This window comes from Odocoileus virginianus, unplaced genomic scaffold, assembly GCF_023699985.2.
Source record: "Odocoileus virginianus isolate 20LAN1187 ecotype Illinois unplaced genomic scaffold, Ovbor_1.2 Unplaced_Scaffold_1, whole genome shotgun sequence".
NCBI classification, from domain to species: domain Eukaryota; kingdom Metazoa; phylum Chordata; class Mammalia; order Artiodactyla; family Cervidae; genus Odocoileus; species Odocoileus virginianus.
The window spans coordinates 2,618,349-2,637,351 of record NW_027224263.1 but is presented as its reverse complement, the minus strand read 5'-3'; the positions used below and the strand labels follow the sequence as shown (position 1 = coordinate 2,637,351).

The window sequence follows — 19,003 nt, the reverse complement described above, 5'->3', positions numbered from 1 at the left end:
AAGAAAAAATAGTGGAGATGGGAAGAAAGCAGAGAAATGAATGGACAAAAACAAAATGGATCAAAAAATGGACAAAAGGCAAAAACAAAGAGGGAGAAATAAAAAGAAGACAAGGAATATGAGAGGAAGATGGGAAGGCCAAAGATAGTTATATCAGAAAAAATACAGAGGGAGTTTTTGTTTGTAGGTTAGAGGCCAGAAATAGAAGGCACTCATTTTTAGAAGCATTTAGAGTGGCACATAAATAAGTTGAAAAGTTCCAGCATTTGCTAGCATATTGTATTAGTTATAATGCTCTGGCTGTAACTAACAGAGAGCTCAACACAAAATAGCCCAAGTAATTTTTTTTTTTCGAAACTGGAAGATACGGGGACTTTCAGTTCAGTTCAGTTCAGTTCAGTCGCTCAATTGTGTCCGACTCTTTGCCACCCCATGAATCGCAGCACGCCAGGCCTCCCTGTCCATCACCAACTCCCGGAGTTTACTCAAACTCATGCCCATCGAGTCAGTGATGCCATCCAGCCATCTCATCCTCTGTCGTCCCCTTCTCCTCCTGCCCCCAATCCCTCCCAGCATCAGGGTCTTTTCCAATGAGTCAACTCTTCGCATGAGGTGGCCAAAGTACTGGAGTTTCAGCTTCAGCATCAGTCCTTACCAGTGAACACCCAGGACTGATCTCCTTTAGGATGGACTGGTTGGATCTCCTTGCAGTCCAAGGGACTCTCAAGAGTCTTCTCCAACACCACAGTTCAAAAGCATCAATTCTTCGGCACTCAGCTTTCCTCACAGTCCAACTCTCACATCCATACATGACCACTGGAAAAACCATAGCCTTGACTAGATGGACCTTTGTTGGCAAAGTAATGTCTCTGCTTTTTAATATGCTATCTAGGTTGGTCATAACTTTCCTTCCAAGGAGTAAGCATCTTTTAATTTCATGGCTGCAGTCACCATCTGCAATGATTTTGGAGCCCCCAAAAATAAAGTCTGACACTGTTTCCACTGTCTCAGAGTCAGTTAATTCAGCTGTTCAATGAACCAGGTTATTTTCACTTTTTCACTTTACAACCATAGTATGCTGGCTTGCCCTCATAATCTGGTTGCTCTCCTGGTCCCAAGATGACTGCTACAGTTCTGGACAGCACATCCAAGTGGACCTGTCTACAAATGAAAGTGAGAAATGTTCCTTTCTTGTGTCTCTTTTTTAAAGTGAGGAAATCTTGCCCAGAATGTCTTCAAGCAGACTTCTCCCCACACTTTCCTGATCAGTCATGTCCCATACTCATGCCAAACTGAAAATTTAGAAAGAAGAATGAGACCATTGTGACTGACCCTATGGCTGCTGGAAAAGTATGCTCAATTAAAATTGAGATTCCATTAGCAAGGAAGAAGGCTGTCGTGTAGGCAATTGATTGTGCCTAACACATTCTCCATAATCTTCTCCTTTATGTATACTATTTATTCCTTTATTCTGTGCATTGCCTTTCTATCTGAATAAATGATTCAGGTCAACCTTAGGTTTTCTTATCTCTTTCTGTCCTGAGTATTGATAGCAAAGATTTTGCTGATTCTTGTTCTAATAAAAAAAAGTAGCTAGCAGAGATATTAACAGTTTTGGATTTGAACATTATTGCCACTGATATATTTATAATAAATCTTTCTTTTAGGAGACACACATATATTTATTAAAAATAATTCATTGATTTGGTCAAGAGTGGCAAGAATCCTGCAAACTGCCAAGAATGGTTGCTCAAACCAGTTGTTTGGTGTATTCACAGGCGAGCAACCAGATGGTGAATTTTTGTACTTTTTATCCAATGATATGGTATCATATAGATACAAGACTAAATCATTTTTTTTACTTTAATCGCAGGCTTGAGGGAAATAGAAAGAAGTGTTTGTGTGTGTGTCTGTGTCTGTGTGTGTATGGGTGTGTGTGTCTGTGTGTGTAATACGTGTATGTGAGCAGATATTTTGATACAAAAATTTCAGACCTTTCACTCTTAATAGTTGATCCAATCTCTTTGAGCTTGTGGAAAACATAAGGTAATTAAGGTAAAAAAGACACCATTAGTTTGGTTGCTAGGCAGCCTGTACTCTGCTTTAGACAAGGAAATAGAGCGAAAACAAAGACTCTAAAGCTTATATATAAAGGAAGCTAGTTTAGATGCGTTTCTGCCCCCACTTTGCAGGTGCCTTGGCTTTACCTTCATAACCAAAGAGTGATGGAAGTGTAAGATAATTATTTTTTCATCTCTGATAAACAAAAACCACCTTTCCCCTAAATTACCTTGCTAAAAGTTATTTTTAAAGGCAGCTAGTATAGCAGAAAGAGCATATGGTAAAGAGACAAACTTGGTTTAAATCTCAGCTTTTCCTTTTGCTAGCTGTGTACCCTTGGGCAAATTTGAGTATCAATTTTACCATCTGTAAAGAAGATTAGTAATCTACAGCGTTTAGGATTGTTGGGAAGATCAAACAAAGCAATGTGGGTAAAGTGACTAGCAGAGTGCTTGACTTAGAGCTACTTCCTTTTCGCCTTTTGTTTTTGGTTAATGACCTTATTGGCTGATGGTGACCTAGCCTCTAAGTTCCAGTCTGACCTAAGCTTCCTACTTCCTTGAAGTTTTATGATTATTGGCAAAGAATTTCTCAATAGTTCCTTTGCTTATCCCTGGACTCCTGTGTGTGTGTTTTTTTCTTGTTCAGTCAACAGATCAACAGCTGTTTATTAAGCACATACCATGTGCCATGCACTATGCTGAACTTCAGATAAAAGAGTAAACAAGACAGGATTTTTGGCAGTAGAATTGGAGACAGTTCATAAAAGCCAATTGTGTGCCTCTTTTCCCAACACTGTGTTCATTGGCATCATATTGTTAGATTGAATCAGGCATTGAGAATATTTATGCCACATAAATTGGTAAATGCTACAAGTAAGAGGTAAATGCTATAAGTAAGAGGTTTTTTCCCTTCTCTTAGAGCTATTGCTAATATTTACTAGCACATTAATTGTCCCCAATCTTATGGGGCTTAAATTCTAATGAAAGAGAGATTGTAAATGAGTAAACAAATATATGAGAAAGATGACTATATTTTTCCCTTGCCCAATAACTTCCAGTGGAGTTGAAAATTCCAAATATAGAGGCTATAGTGCTTGTAGCAATGGTTTACATCCTTTTAGTTTATACAATCGTGTCTTCAAAAAATTAAAAAAAAAACAAAATTATGAAAGCAATGCATGCACATGGTTTTAAAAGACAAGAAATTAAAAAAATTCAAGAAATACTAAAATGTTTTGTATCAACAAGGCAGTCCCTAGGCCTTCCTCTCACTCTTCATCAGAAACAACCACTTTCATGTCTTTTAGTTCTCTATTGTGGTATTTATATTTCTTTCTTTCTTTCTTTTTTTAAAATTTATTTATTTATTTATTTATTTTCCATTTATTTTTATTAGTTGGAGGCTAATTAATTTACAGCATTGCAGTGGTTTTTGTCATACATTGAATTAGCCGTGGATTTACATGTATTCCCCATCCCGGTCCCCCCTCCCACCTCCCTCTCCACCCCATCCCTCTGGGTCTTCCCAGTGCACCAGGCCTGAGCACTTGTCTCATGCATCCAACCTGGGCTGGTGATCTGTTTCACCCTAACAAGATATACATGTTTCGATGCTGTTCTCTTGAAACATCCCACCCCCGCGTTCTCCCATAGAGTCCACAAGTCTGTTCTATACATCTGAGTCTCTTTTTCTTTTTTTGCATATAGGGTTATCGTTACCATCTTTCTAAATTCCATATATATGTGTTAGTATACTGTAATGGTCTTTATCTTTCTGGCTTACTTCGCTCTGTATAATAGGCTCCAGTTTCACCCATCTCATTAGAACTGATTCAAATGAATTCTTTTTAACGGCTGAGTAATATTCCATGGTGTATATGTATGTGGTATTTATATTTCTAAATATCATACTGCTACTGATTTCTTGATTACTCTACTTTGGATATTATTTGCTCACTTCCCATTATAGTTAAAGCTCTTATATACTTTCTTACCCTCCTTCAGACTTCAATTATGTCACACCTTTTAGTTAAATTCATATTTTATGTTTTTAATATTTTACCTGTCTAAATATCACTCATATATAATCCATGTGGTATACTATGATAAGAATTCATTTCAGTTATAACTTCTGATTTTTACTGGAGTTAATAATTGCTTTATTTTTAATTTTTTTCCTTAATTTGGATTTCCAAGTCTTTCTGCACTGTCTGATAAAACTATAGAATCCTTTCAAAACAATTTTATACATGGCAAAATCTGTTAAATCCCTTATCAGTTTCATTTGTTTTTCCTGAGGCTCTCTGTCCTCCTATTCCAATCTAAACTTGTTGCTACCTAAGGTTGCTGTACAACTATTATGATAGGATCTTCCTTTTTGCCACTCTGGAAATTCCTTTTTCTCTTTTTTTCTGTGTTGGATTCACTATTCATGACTCTCATGACTCCCATTTTCTTGTTTATGGTCTCATTTTGGTGGAGCACATCCTTTAGCAGATTATGAGAAAGATATACAGGAGTTAAACTTTCAAAATTTTACACTGTGAACTTTTATTCTAGCTTCACTATTGATTAATAGTTTGACTAAGCTTGTAATAAGTATAGGTTGGCTTCCTAGGTGATGCTTGTGGTAAAGAATCTACCTGCCAGTGCAGGAGACAAGAAACACGGGTTCAATTACTGGGATGGGAAGATCCCCTGGAGGCAACCCACTCCAGCATTCTTGCCTGGAGAATCCCCATGAACAGAGGAGCCTGGCAGGCTACAGTCCATAGCGTTGCAAAGAGTCAGACACAACTGAAGTGACTTAGCACAGCATAGCATAAATATAGATTAAAAATTATTTTCTATTAGCACTTTGAAGACACGGCGCTTTGTCTTCTTATTGCCATCGTTGGTGTTGAGAACTCCAGTGTTATTCTTATTCCTGATCCTTTGATGCAATGTGTTTTCACTCCTTCTTATCTCCCCTGGAAACTTTTAAGGTTATCTCTTTATGGAGAAGGAAATGGCAACCCACTCCAGTATTCTTGCCTGGAAAATCCCATGGATGGAGGAACCTGGTAGGCTACAGTCCATGGGGTCACAAAGAGTCAGGACACGACTGAGCGACTTCACTTCACTTTTTTCCCTGTGTAGTGAAATTTCATGATTATGCCTGGATTTTTGACATGTATTGTGCTGTATGTTTGGTAGGGCCTTTCAATCTAGAAGTTCCTTCTGCCTAGAAAATTTTCTTTTCTTTTTTTCTTTTTGTCTGATAATTTCCTCAGCAACATTGTCTTTGTACTTTCTGAAAATACCACTAGTTGATATAAGATTGCCTGGGTTGAATTTTTTTTTTCTTGGTTGAATTTTTAAATTGTCTTATTAGTTCCCTTGTATCACTCATATCTTTGTTTTTAGTGTTTCTTCCTGAAAAAGTTCCTCAATTTTGTGTTCTGACTCTTTTACTGATTAAATTTTTTGCTATCATGTTTTTTATTTCCAAGAATTAATTCTTGTTTGATTCTATTTTGTTATAGCATCCTGCTTTTGTTTCAAGAATATATCATTTTCTCTTATTTCTCTGAAAATATTCATTATAGTTTCTTTGAAGTTTTCCTTTGCTCTTTATGTCTCCCTCAGTTCCTAATTTTTCATGCTTCTTTGTTTTGGTCACTCTATTTAATCTTGGAAGCTTTCCTTAAGTGATGATCCTGGCTGTCTGGTCATATTTAACAGTGAAGCTTTAAAAGAAGGATTTGAAGGTCCATGGTGGGCATGTTGACCTGTAGGTTTCAGTATCAGGGAATTGACTTGCCAGCTGTTTTTGTGTGTGTGTGTGTGTGTGTGTGTGTGTGTGTGAATATCTGTAGATCTTGCCTCTTGGGTTAGTCACTTTCTTCAGAGAAGAATGCTTCGATCTCCTTCCTGGGAGTTGTAATCCTGATTGTCACTCTTCTAGGAGCCATGTTGGGAGAAGTAGACTGGGATTTTCATCATTAAGTATGAACACTTTAGCTTCATTATTCATTTTTCTATGGCCCACCTCATTTTCACTGTCCTTTGGGTCAAGTGTTCCAGCTCTGGAGCTGCTCTGAATCCGTTTAACCTGCTTCCTGCAGAGATTTGGCTCTCCTTGGTAGAGGTAGATGGCAGAAATCTATTCTGTACACACACATTCAAAACTACCCCTCTTTTAGTGCTCTGCCTAACCCCTACTTCTGTGCATAGCGCCTCTAACTCCTAAGCCCTTCCAGGATTCAAAGGGCAAATCTCCTTGTTGCTTACCAATAGTCCCCCCCTCTTCAGGTACTTAAATTTAATCACCTTCCACTCTGCTAAATCAGTTACCACTCCTGTAGCAGGTTTCTATCTTCATATTCTGTGGTTCAAGATTATAGATGTCTCCTAATACCATTAGATGTGGAGGTTTACTGTTTCTGGTTCTTGTTCTTGTTGTTTGGGAGTGATGTTTGAGAAGGTGAAGAGAGTGAAGAAAAAATTTTGGTTTTTCTGTCTTTAATAAGGAAGCCATGAAAGGAAAAAAAGAAGTTACAAAAGGTATACATGATACTCTTTTATTGGTGAGTTTAACTACCATCCATTAATTAATTTAGCATGTATTTATTAACCTCAGTGATAACATGGTAAGTAAGAGCATGGGCTCTGAGGGCCGAGTGCTGCAAATTTACTTAAGCTCACTGTATCTTCACTAATTTTAAATTGGGAATAATAACAGTACCTACCTCATACAGTTGTTGTGAAGATTAAATGAATTAATACACATAAAAGAGCTTGCCTGGCACCTAATGACTCCTTAATAAATGTTTATTGTTATTATTAATGTTGTTATTTTTATTATTATGACAGCCTAGGCATTCTGCAGGTAATGTAATGGAAAACAAAATAGAAACAAGATCTTTCCCCCAATAAGGTGAACAGTTTTACCATTTCAGGATGCTAAGGACACTGGATCTAAAACTGGGACTCTTGTTATTTATTGGTGATGAATTCAAGACTGGAACAGGGATCTTGAATACTAACTTCTAGGATGATATTACCAGAGCCCTATGCTCCTCTTCTGAAATACAAACAATAGCAGCTATCATGTAGCCTATGTTTATTTTGTACCAGGTAATTTACATAAATGGTCTCATTGAATCCTCAGTCCAAGCCTACAAATTAGGTATTATCAAGTCTATGGGGTCGCAACGAGTTGGACATGACTGAGTAAGTGAACTGATTGAATTCCATATTATGGATGATGAAACTGAGGCTCAAGGTAACTTGTCCACTTGTCCATAAACCAACTAGGATTCTAACCCAAGTCTAATACCAGAAGTACCAGAACCTGACCATTTAACCACACAATAGCCTTTAAAAAAATTAGATCATTTCCCATGTCTAGTACTTTACTCAAAGTAACATTACTAAGTGATTAATACTTTGATTTGAATGGATTTATTGTATCATTTGGGGCTCCCCTGGTGGCTCAGTGGTAAAGAATCTGCCTGCAATGCAGGAGACGCAGGAGACATGGGTTTGATCAATGGATTGGGGAGACCTCCTGGAGGGGGAAATGGCAATCCACTCTTGATTCTTGCTAGGAAAATACCATGGACAGTGGAGCCTGGTGGGGTTGCAGTCCATGGGGTCGATGGAGTTGGATACGACTGAGCACACACATACACAGACACACACACATTGAATTGTTTTCCTCTAGTAGAGAAGGTGATAGGACATTATGGCAACCTGTGAAAAGATAAAAATAAATCTGAATGGAGATTGGGAGGTGGGACATCAGTGACAAACTTTCTAATTTGGTCTCAGCATGATTAGACAAGGATTACACTTTGCACCTTTATATATTGGCACAAAAAGACTTCTGAAATAAGGTTTTAGTTCCTGCCTTCTTCGTTTTCATTGTATTCCCAATCTTTGTTTTCATTGAAATTCTATTGGCTACAAATACATGTTGCTAGAACACATATTTTGAATATTTTTTCCAAATGTGATCTTATTTGGCTAAGCAAAAGAAGTCCTCTGGATTTCTCAGCAAGCCTGGGGGACCTGAAGCTCCTACACCTATTGTTTTCCATTACCATAGATATGGGTGGTTAGCAGGGGGATGCTAGGCTGATGGGGATGTGGTTAAGACTAGAGCTTTCCAGGATGGGGCCTACCAGACAGGTTATCCGAAAAGGTTGCCTGCCGCTCATAGTGGCTACAATTGTCTTTGTGCTTTATTCTATATAAAATAAGAATGTGATGTTCATGAGTATCATGCCAAACAGATTAGGCTATTAGCCATTTCTTGGCTAAGTTCAGGAAATGCATTATTGGAGGTACCACCTTTAATAACAAGAATTCAGTTACCTTTTGGTTTCTTGATCTCTGTATGCACCTGGCTTTTGGTTCAAAGGTAATGTTGCCATTTTGTCCTTCAAATGGTGCTTTCCAAGCCAGGTATTTTTTTTTTTTAATGTACTTCCAAGGACAAAATTCTTTGGAAGCGTTTTGTGTCTTTTAAGCACAGTAAATCTGAACTGATAATAGTCAACTTAATGACAGCAAGAATCATTACACTGAACAAATTCAAATATCACTGCTCCTGACCCAGACCTTGGTTTCTTGGACACAAGCTCCAGATGGCCGAGGGTAGCCAAAATCACTGAAAGTCTCTCAGTCGTGTCCAACTCTTTGCGACCCCATGGACTATACAGTCCATGGAATTCTCTAGGCCAGAATACTGGAGTGGGTAGCCTTTCCCTTCTCCAGGGGATCTTCCCAACCCAGGGATGGAACCCAGGTCTCCCTCATTGCAGGCGGATTCTTTACCAGCTGAGCCACAAGGGAAGCCCAAAATCTCTGAGTAATGAAAGATTAAATCTCAATTATCATTCATTTATTCACAGTTCATTCATTCTGATTCGGGTCTATACAGTAGTCAAAACCAATAGGCTGAGTCACCAGTGGTTTCACCATTGTGATCTGTGACAAGGTCATCTGCCTGACAGTAGGTCCTGCTAATCCTGTCTTGCTTCTTTGGAACTATAGTCAGAAGCCAACACAGAAGGTTGTAAAGAGTGTTCTTACTTCCCTTGTCCCATCCTCTACTTCTTTTCCTCATTATGTGCAACAGCTGCCAACTACAGAGCTTTTGCTACTAATGCTAACAGAGTATGCCTTTGGCTTATGGGAAGGGGCAGTTACCATTGTTGAAGGGCACAGCAGGTAAAATGGCAACATAAACCAGCTAGAACACAAATCTAAGCCCTCACAGCGAGAGTGGGTCATAGTGACAGCCCCTCTTTTGCAAATGAATGCCGTTGCCACAGCTGTGTTCTTTTCCTTAGCTTCAAGTCCCCCTACCATAATTTTGTGGCTCTTTGTGTGTGAGTGTGTGCATGTGTGTGTATATGTGTGTGATATGTGGTGGAAGCTAGAGAATCCTGCAGGATAAGCTTCAGGTTTCATTCATCTTGGGGAGTTACTGTCAGTGAGCTTTAACAGGGGTCAATCCGAGAGATCTGAGGGCAGGGATGGCTGGCCAGCTGAAAACCCTATGGGATGGGTCAGCCTAGAGGCGAGGATATTGTTTTTAAGAGTTCAAATCTTTGCTTCTGGTGGTAGGTTAGATGCAGTCCCTTTCCCAGAAGGCTCTGTGCCTTTCGAAACAGAATACTAGCATTCTCCCTATTTTCAGGAACTTGCTGCCCTGAGGGTTTTTACTCATTTGTTTTACTAGTATTGATTTTATCCTCTACCTTCCAGCCTTCAGTTATTGTCATAACCTACCCAAGCCCCAGGGAACAGGCAGACTCTTGCAGAAATCCTAAATACAATTAACTGGAGCATCTGAGAATGTCAGGAGGGAGAGTTAGTGCAGCCCCCTAAAGGGACCTCAGTGTGTGCTAGGCAACTAAGTGTGGATGCCTTAGTGGCAGCACATGTCATCCATTCACCATGCTTGTTTCTATAGTGTGTGTTAAGGTAGGGTGGTGAAGGGGGATCATTGGAATAAAGCTCAGGAGATTGAGATGTTAGTTTCTTCTCTGCTATTAGTTAACTCTGTTGCTGGGGCAAGGTCTTTGGCCTGAACAACTGGAAGAATGGAGTGGCTTTTAACAAAAATGGGAAAGCCTTGTTGTAAATGGAGCACAAAGATTTGAGGTAAAGATCAAGAGTTTGATTTGGGGTACACTGAAATTTAAGCAGAGATACCAAGTAAGCAGTTGACTGTATGAATCTAGAATTTAGGAAACAGGTCTTAACTGGAAGTGTAAATCTGAGATTTATGGCATAGAGTGATATATTAAAGCCAGGAGAGCAGAAGAGATCACTAAGGGAGTGAGTTTAGATAGAGAAGACCAAGGACCAAGGACCAAGGACTGAGCTGTAGGGCACATCAATGATAGAAGGTCAGAGGAATTAAGAAGAACCTATAAACAAGCCAAACAAAAAAGTCTGCAAGCTAAATTTGCTCCCTGGACTAGATTAAGATTTGGGAAGTTTCACAGGAGCTTAGAACTAGAAGTGACCATGGTGAATATGTGTTTCAATCAAGAATGCTAAAATAAACCAAATCAACAGACATGGGTTGACTAGAGTCCTGATTTTATGCCTAGGTGAGTGACCATGACCCTTGCAGGACATTTGATCCTGTCCCAAATATCCATAAGAAATTTGGTCCACACCAAAATGCCCTTGATATTTGGTCATGACCAAAACATCTATCTGCATTTGGTTCATAATACATTTGGTCCTTGCCAAATGGTCTTTGATATTTGCAGGACCATATAGTCATGTTCAAAACAGCCATAAGACATTTGGTCCATGCCAAAATGTCCTTGATATTTGGTCTTCTCCAGAACCATTTGACATGGACAGAATATGCCCATGGACATTTTGGACAGGAACAAATGGTCCTGCAAATCTTATGACTGTTTTGCTCTTTTTGTTTGTTGTTTTAGTTACTAAGTCATGTCTGACTCTTGGCAACCCCATGGACTGTAGCCAGCCAGGCTCCTCTGTCTATGGGATTTCCCAGGCAAAAATACTGGAGTGGGTTGCCATTTCTTTCTCCAGGGGATCTTCCCGACCTAGGGATTGAACCCTAGGTTCAATCTTTACCACTGGGAAGCCCATATGACTGTTTCGAACAGCAAAGCAAATGTTTGCTAGTCGACCTTGACCAATCACTTAACTTCTTTGGGACTCCTTTTCATATCTAGCAAGTAAGATAGCTAGACTGGATGACTCCATTCATGATTATGTATCCTCAATTTAGAGAGGAAGAAATTGAAGCTCAGAGAGAGGGAACCAAATGATTTTACCAACTACCAAATGATTTTACCAACCAAATGATTTTACCATCCATAATGTCCCGGTAATTAACCTGGTAAATTTCTTTTGAGTGCCTCTTATCTATTTCATACTTTTTTTTTAGCCCCTTTATAACTCTAAATCACTTTCTTAGTTTAGAAGCATAAAAATATATTGTGTATGACTTGGTTTGCTCATAAAATTGTCATATTTGATATATTTAAAGATGTGAAGGCCTGGGGGGAAAAAAACAGAAAAAATCAAAGGAGAAACCAAGCAAGTCCTGAGAAACAATCTTTTTTTTTTTTCCTCTGGGTCTTCATAGCTCACCTCCACTCAGATGTGCAGCCCATAATAATGAACACAGGCTTGGAATACACTCTGAGATTGCTCTAGGGCAACTAGGGCTCAAGATAATTGTAATTTTTAAAAATAGGTTTCGCCGTTGTTTGGAACCATCTACAATTCAATTTACTTTATCGCACAAGCCATGAATAATGCTATGAAAGAAAATGGATGGGCTAGTGCTGCTAGCCTGGTTCAGCATTCCAGAAATATGCAGTTCTATGGATTCAACCAGTTGATAAGGACAGATTCAAATGGAAATGGAATTTCAGAATATGTAATCCTGGACACCAACTGGAAAGAATGGGAACTCCATAGTACTTACACTGTGGACATGGAAACGGAGCTGCTACGGTTTGGAGAGACCCCTATTCACTTTCCTGGTGGCAGGCCCCCTCGAGCAGATGCAAAATGCTGGTTTGCAGATGGGAAGATCTGTCAAGGAGGTAAGGAATGGAAAATCACAGGTAGTCAATTTGGCTCAGCTTGGGTTACAGGGAACCTGTTTAGGGGAAGGCATGCTTTAATATTGGGACACTCACAGAATCAATCATTTGCAGTCAGGTGACATAAACAGCTTGGAACTCTATGTAGTTAATTTAAAATAATAAGGACAATGAGAGGTACTTTGCAGCTTTGAATAACCATCCACAATTTAAAAGCCGCCTGCAGTCGTTAAAGGATCCCACTCCCAAAGAGGTTTTTCTAGTAAGAGGAAGGCACGACTCTTTATCTTGGTCTTTTGTATGCTATGATCTGCAATTGTTTCCCTTGCTGGAAAATTCACCTGTCCTTTCCTTGATGTATCTGAATCCTGTCAATCAGGTTCCACCACGGAAATACAATTTCTCCACCCTCTCCTCTCTGAACTCCCATTGAACTAAAAGTCTGTACCTCACAGCTTAGCACAAAATTGCTCTCCAATTGTTTCTTGTATATTGATTGTGTCTCTTCCTCCCAAATGGACTGCTCCTGGAGGGCAGGGACCAGAGCTAATAATTCTTATGCCCCACCCCCAACCATCCAACACAGTCGGAATCCCATAATACTGGCAGTTTGATTGACTGATGGAAACTCTCACTCCATCAAATCTCTGAGACCCAGAGGAGAAATTTGGAAGATCTATATTATTCCTATGCAGGTATACCCCACATCTTTCTAAAACCAAATGCATCTATTTGAATTAGACTTCAACTTCTCTTTTGCTTTAGCACCTCAGTTCCTCTTCACTTGCATCATTTCCCTCTGAAATCTTCGTAATGCATCCAAACACTTAGCTTTTGCAGAGGACAATTTACATCCTAGTGAAAATACTGATTATCAAAACCAGGCTCACCCTTGAAGGACAAGTGCTGCGTTTTTCATCTATAACTCACGAGGTCTGTGGGCTTGGGTGGATTAAAAAGATTTTTTATTTTATGAAGGCAACATAATACCCTTCACAGGTGAGATAACATATTTGTTCTCAAGAACTCTATTGCTGTTCAACTTAAATTAGCGTACTCAAAGTTTTCCATTCGTGAACTTTTTTCTCCAAAGAAACATGTGATTTGTTATTGTCAGAGTGGTGAGTAGTTTTGCTTCAGAACAGTGAAATTGCTTTCTGTGTCCATAAAGTCAACAAGACAGACTGTGCTGGAGAAGAATAGAAATAAGTTAGGTAGATGTAGCTTGATTTTAGAGTCACCAGAAAGCACGAGGAGTCGCTCTGTGGTGCCCTTTGTATACAGCCTCTCTCTGATGCCATTCTTCCTCTTCCTCTTTCTCTCTGCAGGCATCAGCCCTACCTTTGCTGTGACGGTCTGCCTTGCGTTGCTTATAGCCCTGCTGTCTATTAATGGATTTGCTTACTTTATAAGGTACACTTTTTTTTTTCTTTTTGTATATAAAACTACAAGCCCATAATAGCCTTGTTAATATTGATTTCTGGGAAGTCATGTTTCAGTACAATTGCCTCATTACATGACCCACTGATTTTCTTTTTTTCCATAGTGATTTACCATCCCTACCGGCCCCATTTAGAGTGAAGTGTTTTCATGATGCCAAGAATAACTTCCTCAGCTGTGTTGTCAGTGTTATTGCCTGTGAGTAGATCTGGCTCTCAACACTATTGTGAAATAAGAGAGCTAGTACTTTAGGGACTGCCTACCCCCCATCTGTGCTACCTTTTCCACTGGCAGAGTCTCCTATAAACACTTCCCTCCACAAGTGGTGTGGACTGGGATATTTTAACAAGTTCCAAGAATTAGGCAAACTTTGGCTAGACTCTAAGATTTAGGAATAATGGTATGAATTCACAGGACTGTAGAGGGGATTAAATAAACCAAAGCCAATAAAGTACCTAGAACAATACCTGTCTCACATAGGTGCCAAGAAATGGTAAATCTCAACTCCTTCTCAAGCACCTGGAACTCTCCTGCTGGTTGTTGGGAACTGAGAATCCTTGCTTTGAGAGTCATCACTTTTGCCCAGGGTATCCTATTGCAGATTTTTACCATCATTCTTGCTTGGACAAAATCAGTCCTAGCTAATCATCACCATCATCATTACCATCAAGTCTTTATCTTTCTTCTTCAGATCCTTAAATTCATGACCAACTACTCTGATGAACTAATTCAGGATCAGGGATAAATGGCTTAAGCTGGCTTTATAATATGACACCCCTTTCTCATAATCTTCACACTTTAACAGTTGGTTCCTCCCCACAGTAGGATGATTTTGGAAAAAAGAGATCAACCACAACCCTCCTACTTACCCTTTCTACTCTGTAAACCGCAACTTTGTTATCTCTTTGTAAGGGTGGTCCTAACAACAATATGACAAGAACTTGATGGAGAACGGGGTGGAGCTATTTGGGCAAATTTCAAGGAAAAAAAGTGTCTATAGAGTGTCTTAAGTATCTGTGTAAATTTGGACAAGACACTGAATTTCTCTTGGTCAGAATTTTCTTATTTGTAAAATGAAGGAATTGGATTAGATGATCTTTAAAGAGCCCTTCCAGCTCTGATATTCTAACAAGTATGTAAAATCCTGGGTTGAAACTGACAGGTGTTATTCCTAGTGTTTAGTATGTTAGTATCACTGTGAAAATCCACTATTATCAAGTCTCCCGAGTATTAGAGACTTGATAAAGCCACACAAAGTTGTAGGTAGCTTATAAATTGTTAAAGCACACTGGATAAAGATGATAGTTTAAAGTTTTTCTTTGAATTTCTGTGACTGTGACATACCCCTACTCAGAACATAAATTTTTTTTATTTTTTTATTTATTTTTATTAGTTGGAGGCTAATTACTTTACATCATTGCAGTGGTCTTTGTCATACATTGAAATGAATCAGCCATGGATTTACATGTATTCCCCATCCCGGTCCCCCCTCCCACCTCCCTCTCCACCCGATCCCTCTGGGTCTTCCCAGTGCCAAGGAATAAAGATTTAATTAACATCATGAGCTACTTTTAGTGAATATAAATGCCTTCCAATAAAAATCTTCTCCCTCTAGAGAGATTTGAAGAGGAGTAGGCTCTGGCTCCCCAGTGGCAAAAGATGCCATGGCAGGGTGGAAAATGGAGTCACTCAGTTGCTTATGTTATTTGACAACTGCCCCCCGCCCCCCGCAAATGACTGATCTGGCTGGTCTTTCCCATGAAATGGACTGTTCTTTGGGCTCAGAGGGAGCCTGACCTGTAATTCTTAGGGAGGGAAGAAAAAAAGAAAAAAAAGCATGGAGGCGGGGGATTTGTTTGGAGCTTGTGGGCTGAAGGGCAAAGAAGACTGGAGAGGGAGATGATTGGAGAGGGACATGATTAGAGAGGAAAATGATTGGAGAGGAAAATGAGCTTGAGACAATTGGTGCTTCAAGTGGCCACAGAAAACTCAGGGACGGGAGAGAGGCACGTCGTTTCCCAGAGTCACTTGGGTCTTGGGTCTCCAGCTAACAAAGCACAAAAGGTGCCCCCTCTTCACTGCCTTCCTCCCTTTCTCTGCCCACCACGGCTGCAATCAGAAGAGCTGAGCGGCTGATGAGTTTCGGTAATAGATGGTGATTACTTGCAGGAGAGTGGCTCTCTGTTCCTTCCTTTTCTCTGTGTTTTGATTGTTTAAGTTTTTTTTTCTTTTCAAAAAGAAAGACGTGCAAAGAACCCAGCCACCCCAAAACAAAGGATTCTTTGAACTCCTCCTTTCTCTCTACTCCGAAACAGATTGCCGCGCCTTTCTATAAAGCTCTCCCGTGCTTTGTAATACTAATGATGATAATGGTAATAATGAGCTCTTATACTTTCATAGTGCTTCATGCTTTTCAGAGCACTTTCACATATATTATCTCATTTGATTTTCAAAACAACTCTATAAAGCGAGTAATGCAAGGACTATTATCCTGCTGGAGAGATGAGGACACTGGTGCATGAAGAGGTTAAATTATTTATCCAAGGTTATCTGGTTAATTAATGACAGAATCTGCACTGCACCTCAGATCTCTGGATTGGGGGGTTCAGTTTTCTTTCTACTAGAGTGTATTCTGTAGCATGATTATTTTTACAGGTGTGCCTGCCTTAAGACAATTCATTGCACATATGAAATAGATAAGTTAGGGAGTGATGCTTTACTTTGCCAAGATTCATGCACTCTACCCAATAATTCACTAAAGGGCTCTTTTAATTTTCTCTGCAGGGCAGCAGTTCCCACAATGATAAGGGACATATTTGTTGGCAGACAATTAGAAACACATTAATTGTTTGTTTACAAATCAGTGGAATCACTGAGAAAAACTGTCTGGGTTGTTGGTACTTAAAGCTACAGTGAAACCTTAGACTTCTTAGAGCAACCTGACAAAGCATTTTTTTTTCTGACAAAGCATTTTGATTCAGTGATTGTTCCCCCCATTCTGGCTGTCTGCTTTAATACATTCCACAGGGTGACCATTAAGGGATTATGGAAAAAGTGAATCCTAACTCTAGCTATCAGAGCCCCCAAGATGAAACAGAACAAAACAACCACACGAACTAATCCAAGATTCCCTCGAGATCCTCAAGTTGCCCAGTTAGCTCAGCTGAGGACCTACCTGACTATGCGGGTAGACATCACAAACTTCTGTGTCTACTAATTGATTTGTAAGAAATAATTGCATTCACCACAAATTAATGGGCATGTTTGGAGAGAATCAGGTTTAAACTGTGTCTATGTAATGCTCAGACAAGAGACCAATTCAGTCAAAGGAAAAAAAACAGTCAGCCCATTTGTTTGGAATCATGTAGACAAAGCAGCCAACTGATTGAATTTTTCCACTTTTCAACCTGTTGCTTTGGCAACACGTAGATGCAATTTTGCAAGACAAGTGGTCTTGTGGGCAGGAATCTGGGCCCATAGCCAGACACCCAGGATTCAAGCCCCAGCTCTGCATCAGGCAATGGTATCTTACACAATTTGCTTAATTTTGTTTTGTTTCTTTAATATTTTTTGTATTTGTAAAATTGAGATTAATGATTCTTAGCCCTGATATTAGTAGAATATATACTATGGCAAATGAGAAAAGGTGTTGTATTCTTTAGAAGTATTCAGAGGTGTTGTTTTGAATGTGCCCTTGATATGGAATCACTGTTTTAATAGTCTGAGATACCCATCCCTATGCAGTACCCTCCCTTCTGATACTTCTTTAATAGCATTTTCACTTTTCTCTTTTGGTCTTTATAATATTGTGAATTATGAGGCCCAGACTTGCTCTCTCTCTTTGCTGTGGATACTGTGGTAAACATCCCTGTGTGTTCATTCTCTCAATTATCTTGTATATTTTTTTAACTTTCATCATAGGGCAAATTTACCCCCTGGTTTGCAAAATATCCAACCCCCGTGACCTTCTGACTTTATGCTTGTTTCAGACATCGTATAAATAAAATCCAGTTGATTAAAGGACCCAACAGAATTCTACTGACTTTGGAGGATGTGACATTTATCAATCCCCACTTTGGCAGTAAGGTAAGGAGCATCCCTTTCTCTTACTGTGTGGCCCCTGGTGGTATCCGCAAGCCACAGGTGACTTGCAGGCACTTTGCATATGGCTAGGCTGAATTGAAATGTGCTGTAAGAGTAAAATACATGTTGGATTTAGAGGATAGTACAGAAACATGTAAAATATTTCATTCTAATATTTCAAAATATTAATGACATGTCAAAATGATAATACTTTGGATATATTGGGTTAAATAAAGTGTATTACTATATTACTTGGAAGGAAAGCTATGACAAACCTAGACAGAGTATTAAAAAGCAGAGACATCACTTTGCCAACAAAGGTCCATATAGTCAAAGCTATGGTTTTTCCAGTAGTCATGTACAGATGTGAGAGTTGGACCATAAAGAAGGCTGAGTGCCAAAGAACTGATGCTTTCAAACTGTGGTGCTGGAGAAGACTCTTGAGAGTCCCTTGGACTGCAAGGAGATCAAACCAGTCAATCCTAAAGGAAATCAACCCTGAATACTCATTGGAAGGACTGATGCTAAAGCTGAAGCTCCAATACTTTGGCCACCTGATGCAAAGAGCCAACTCATTGGAAAAGACCCTGATGCTGGGAAAGATTGAGAGCAGGAGGAGAAGGGGGTGACAGAGGATGAGATGGTTGGATGGCATCATCGACTCAATGGACATGAGTTTGAGCAAACTCTGGGAGATAGTGAAGGACAGGGAAGCCTGCGTGCTGCATGGAGTCTCAAAGAGTCAGACATGACTGAGCGACCAACTCAATAACATTACTGAAATTAATCTTATCTGTTTCTTTTTAGATTTTTTAATGTGACTACTAGAAAACTTAAAAGTACACATGTGGTTCATATTACATTTCTGTTGGATAGTGCTGACTTAGAACAGTTTTGAGAAAGTGAAGTACCTTGAACAATAGGGTAGCAATGACTTTATATAGCCCTTCTTTGTACATTTGGACTCAACATGTGATTGTTAATTCCCCAAGGGCGGAGGTACATCTTTGGTTTTTAATGTCAACCATAGCACCTGATGTGGTGCTGATGGGGTAATAGGTGCTTGTAAAAGCTTGGTGGATCAATCAACTAGTGAAAGAGATTTAAGTGTCACAGGGTGGTGTTCTGATTGTGATTGTGTTGTATTGGCTGTTTGTAATTAATGCCTGCTACTATGTCCTGTCCTTGGGCTAGGTTTTGTAAGAGATGGCACATAGTCCCTGCCTTCATGGAGTTTACAGTCAAGTCAGAGAGACAAGTTATACCATACAGAAGAGTGAGTAGATGCCATGTTGCACAAAGGAAACCAGACATATG

The 19,003-nt window shown here is 39.4% G+C and overlaps 1 protein-coding gene across 1 annotated transcript in view; it reads left to right on the top strand.

Moving 5' to 3' along the window:
- Positions 1 to 19,003, top strand: part of GUCY2F (guanylate cyclase 2F, retinal) — a 91,815-nt gene that overhangs the window by 14,225 nt on the left and 58,587 nt on the right. The window contains exons 3-5 of the mRNA XM_020898370.2: positions 11,809 to 12,163; positions 13,492 to 13,576; positions 17,593 to 17,689. Of these exons, the coding sequence (XP_020754029.1) occupies positions 11,809 to 12,163; positions 13,492 to 13,576; positions 17,593 to 17,689 (537 nt within the window). The remainder of the gene's footprint in view (positions 1 to 11,808; positions 12,164 to 13,491; positions 13,577 to 17,592; positions 17,690 to 19,003) is intronic.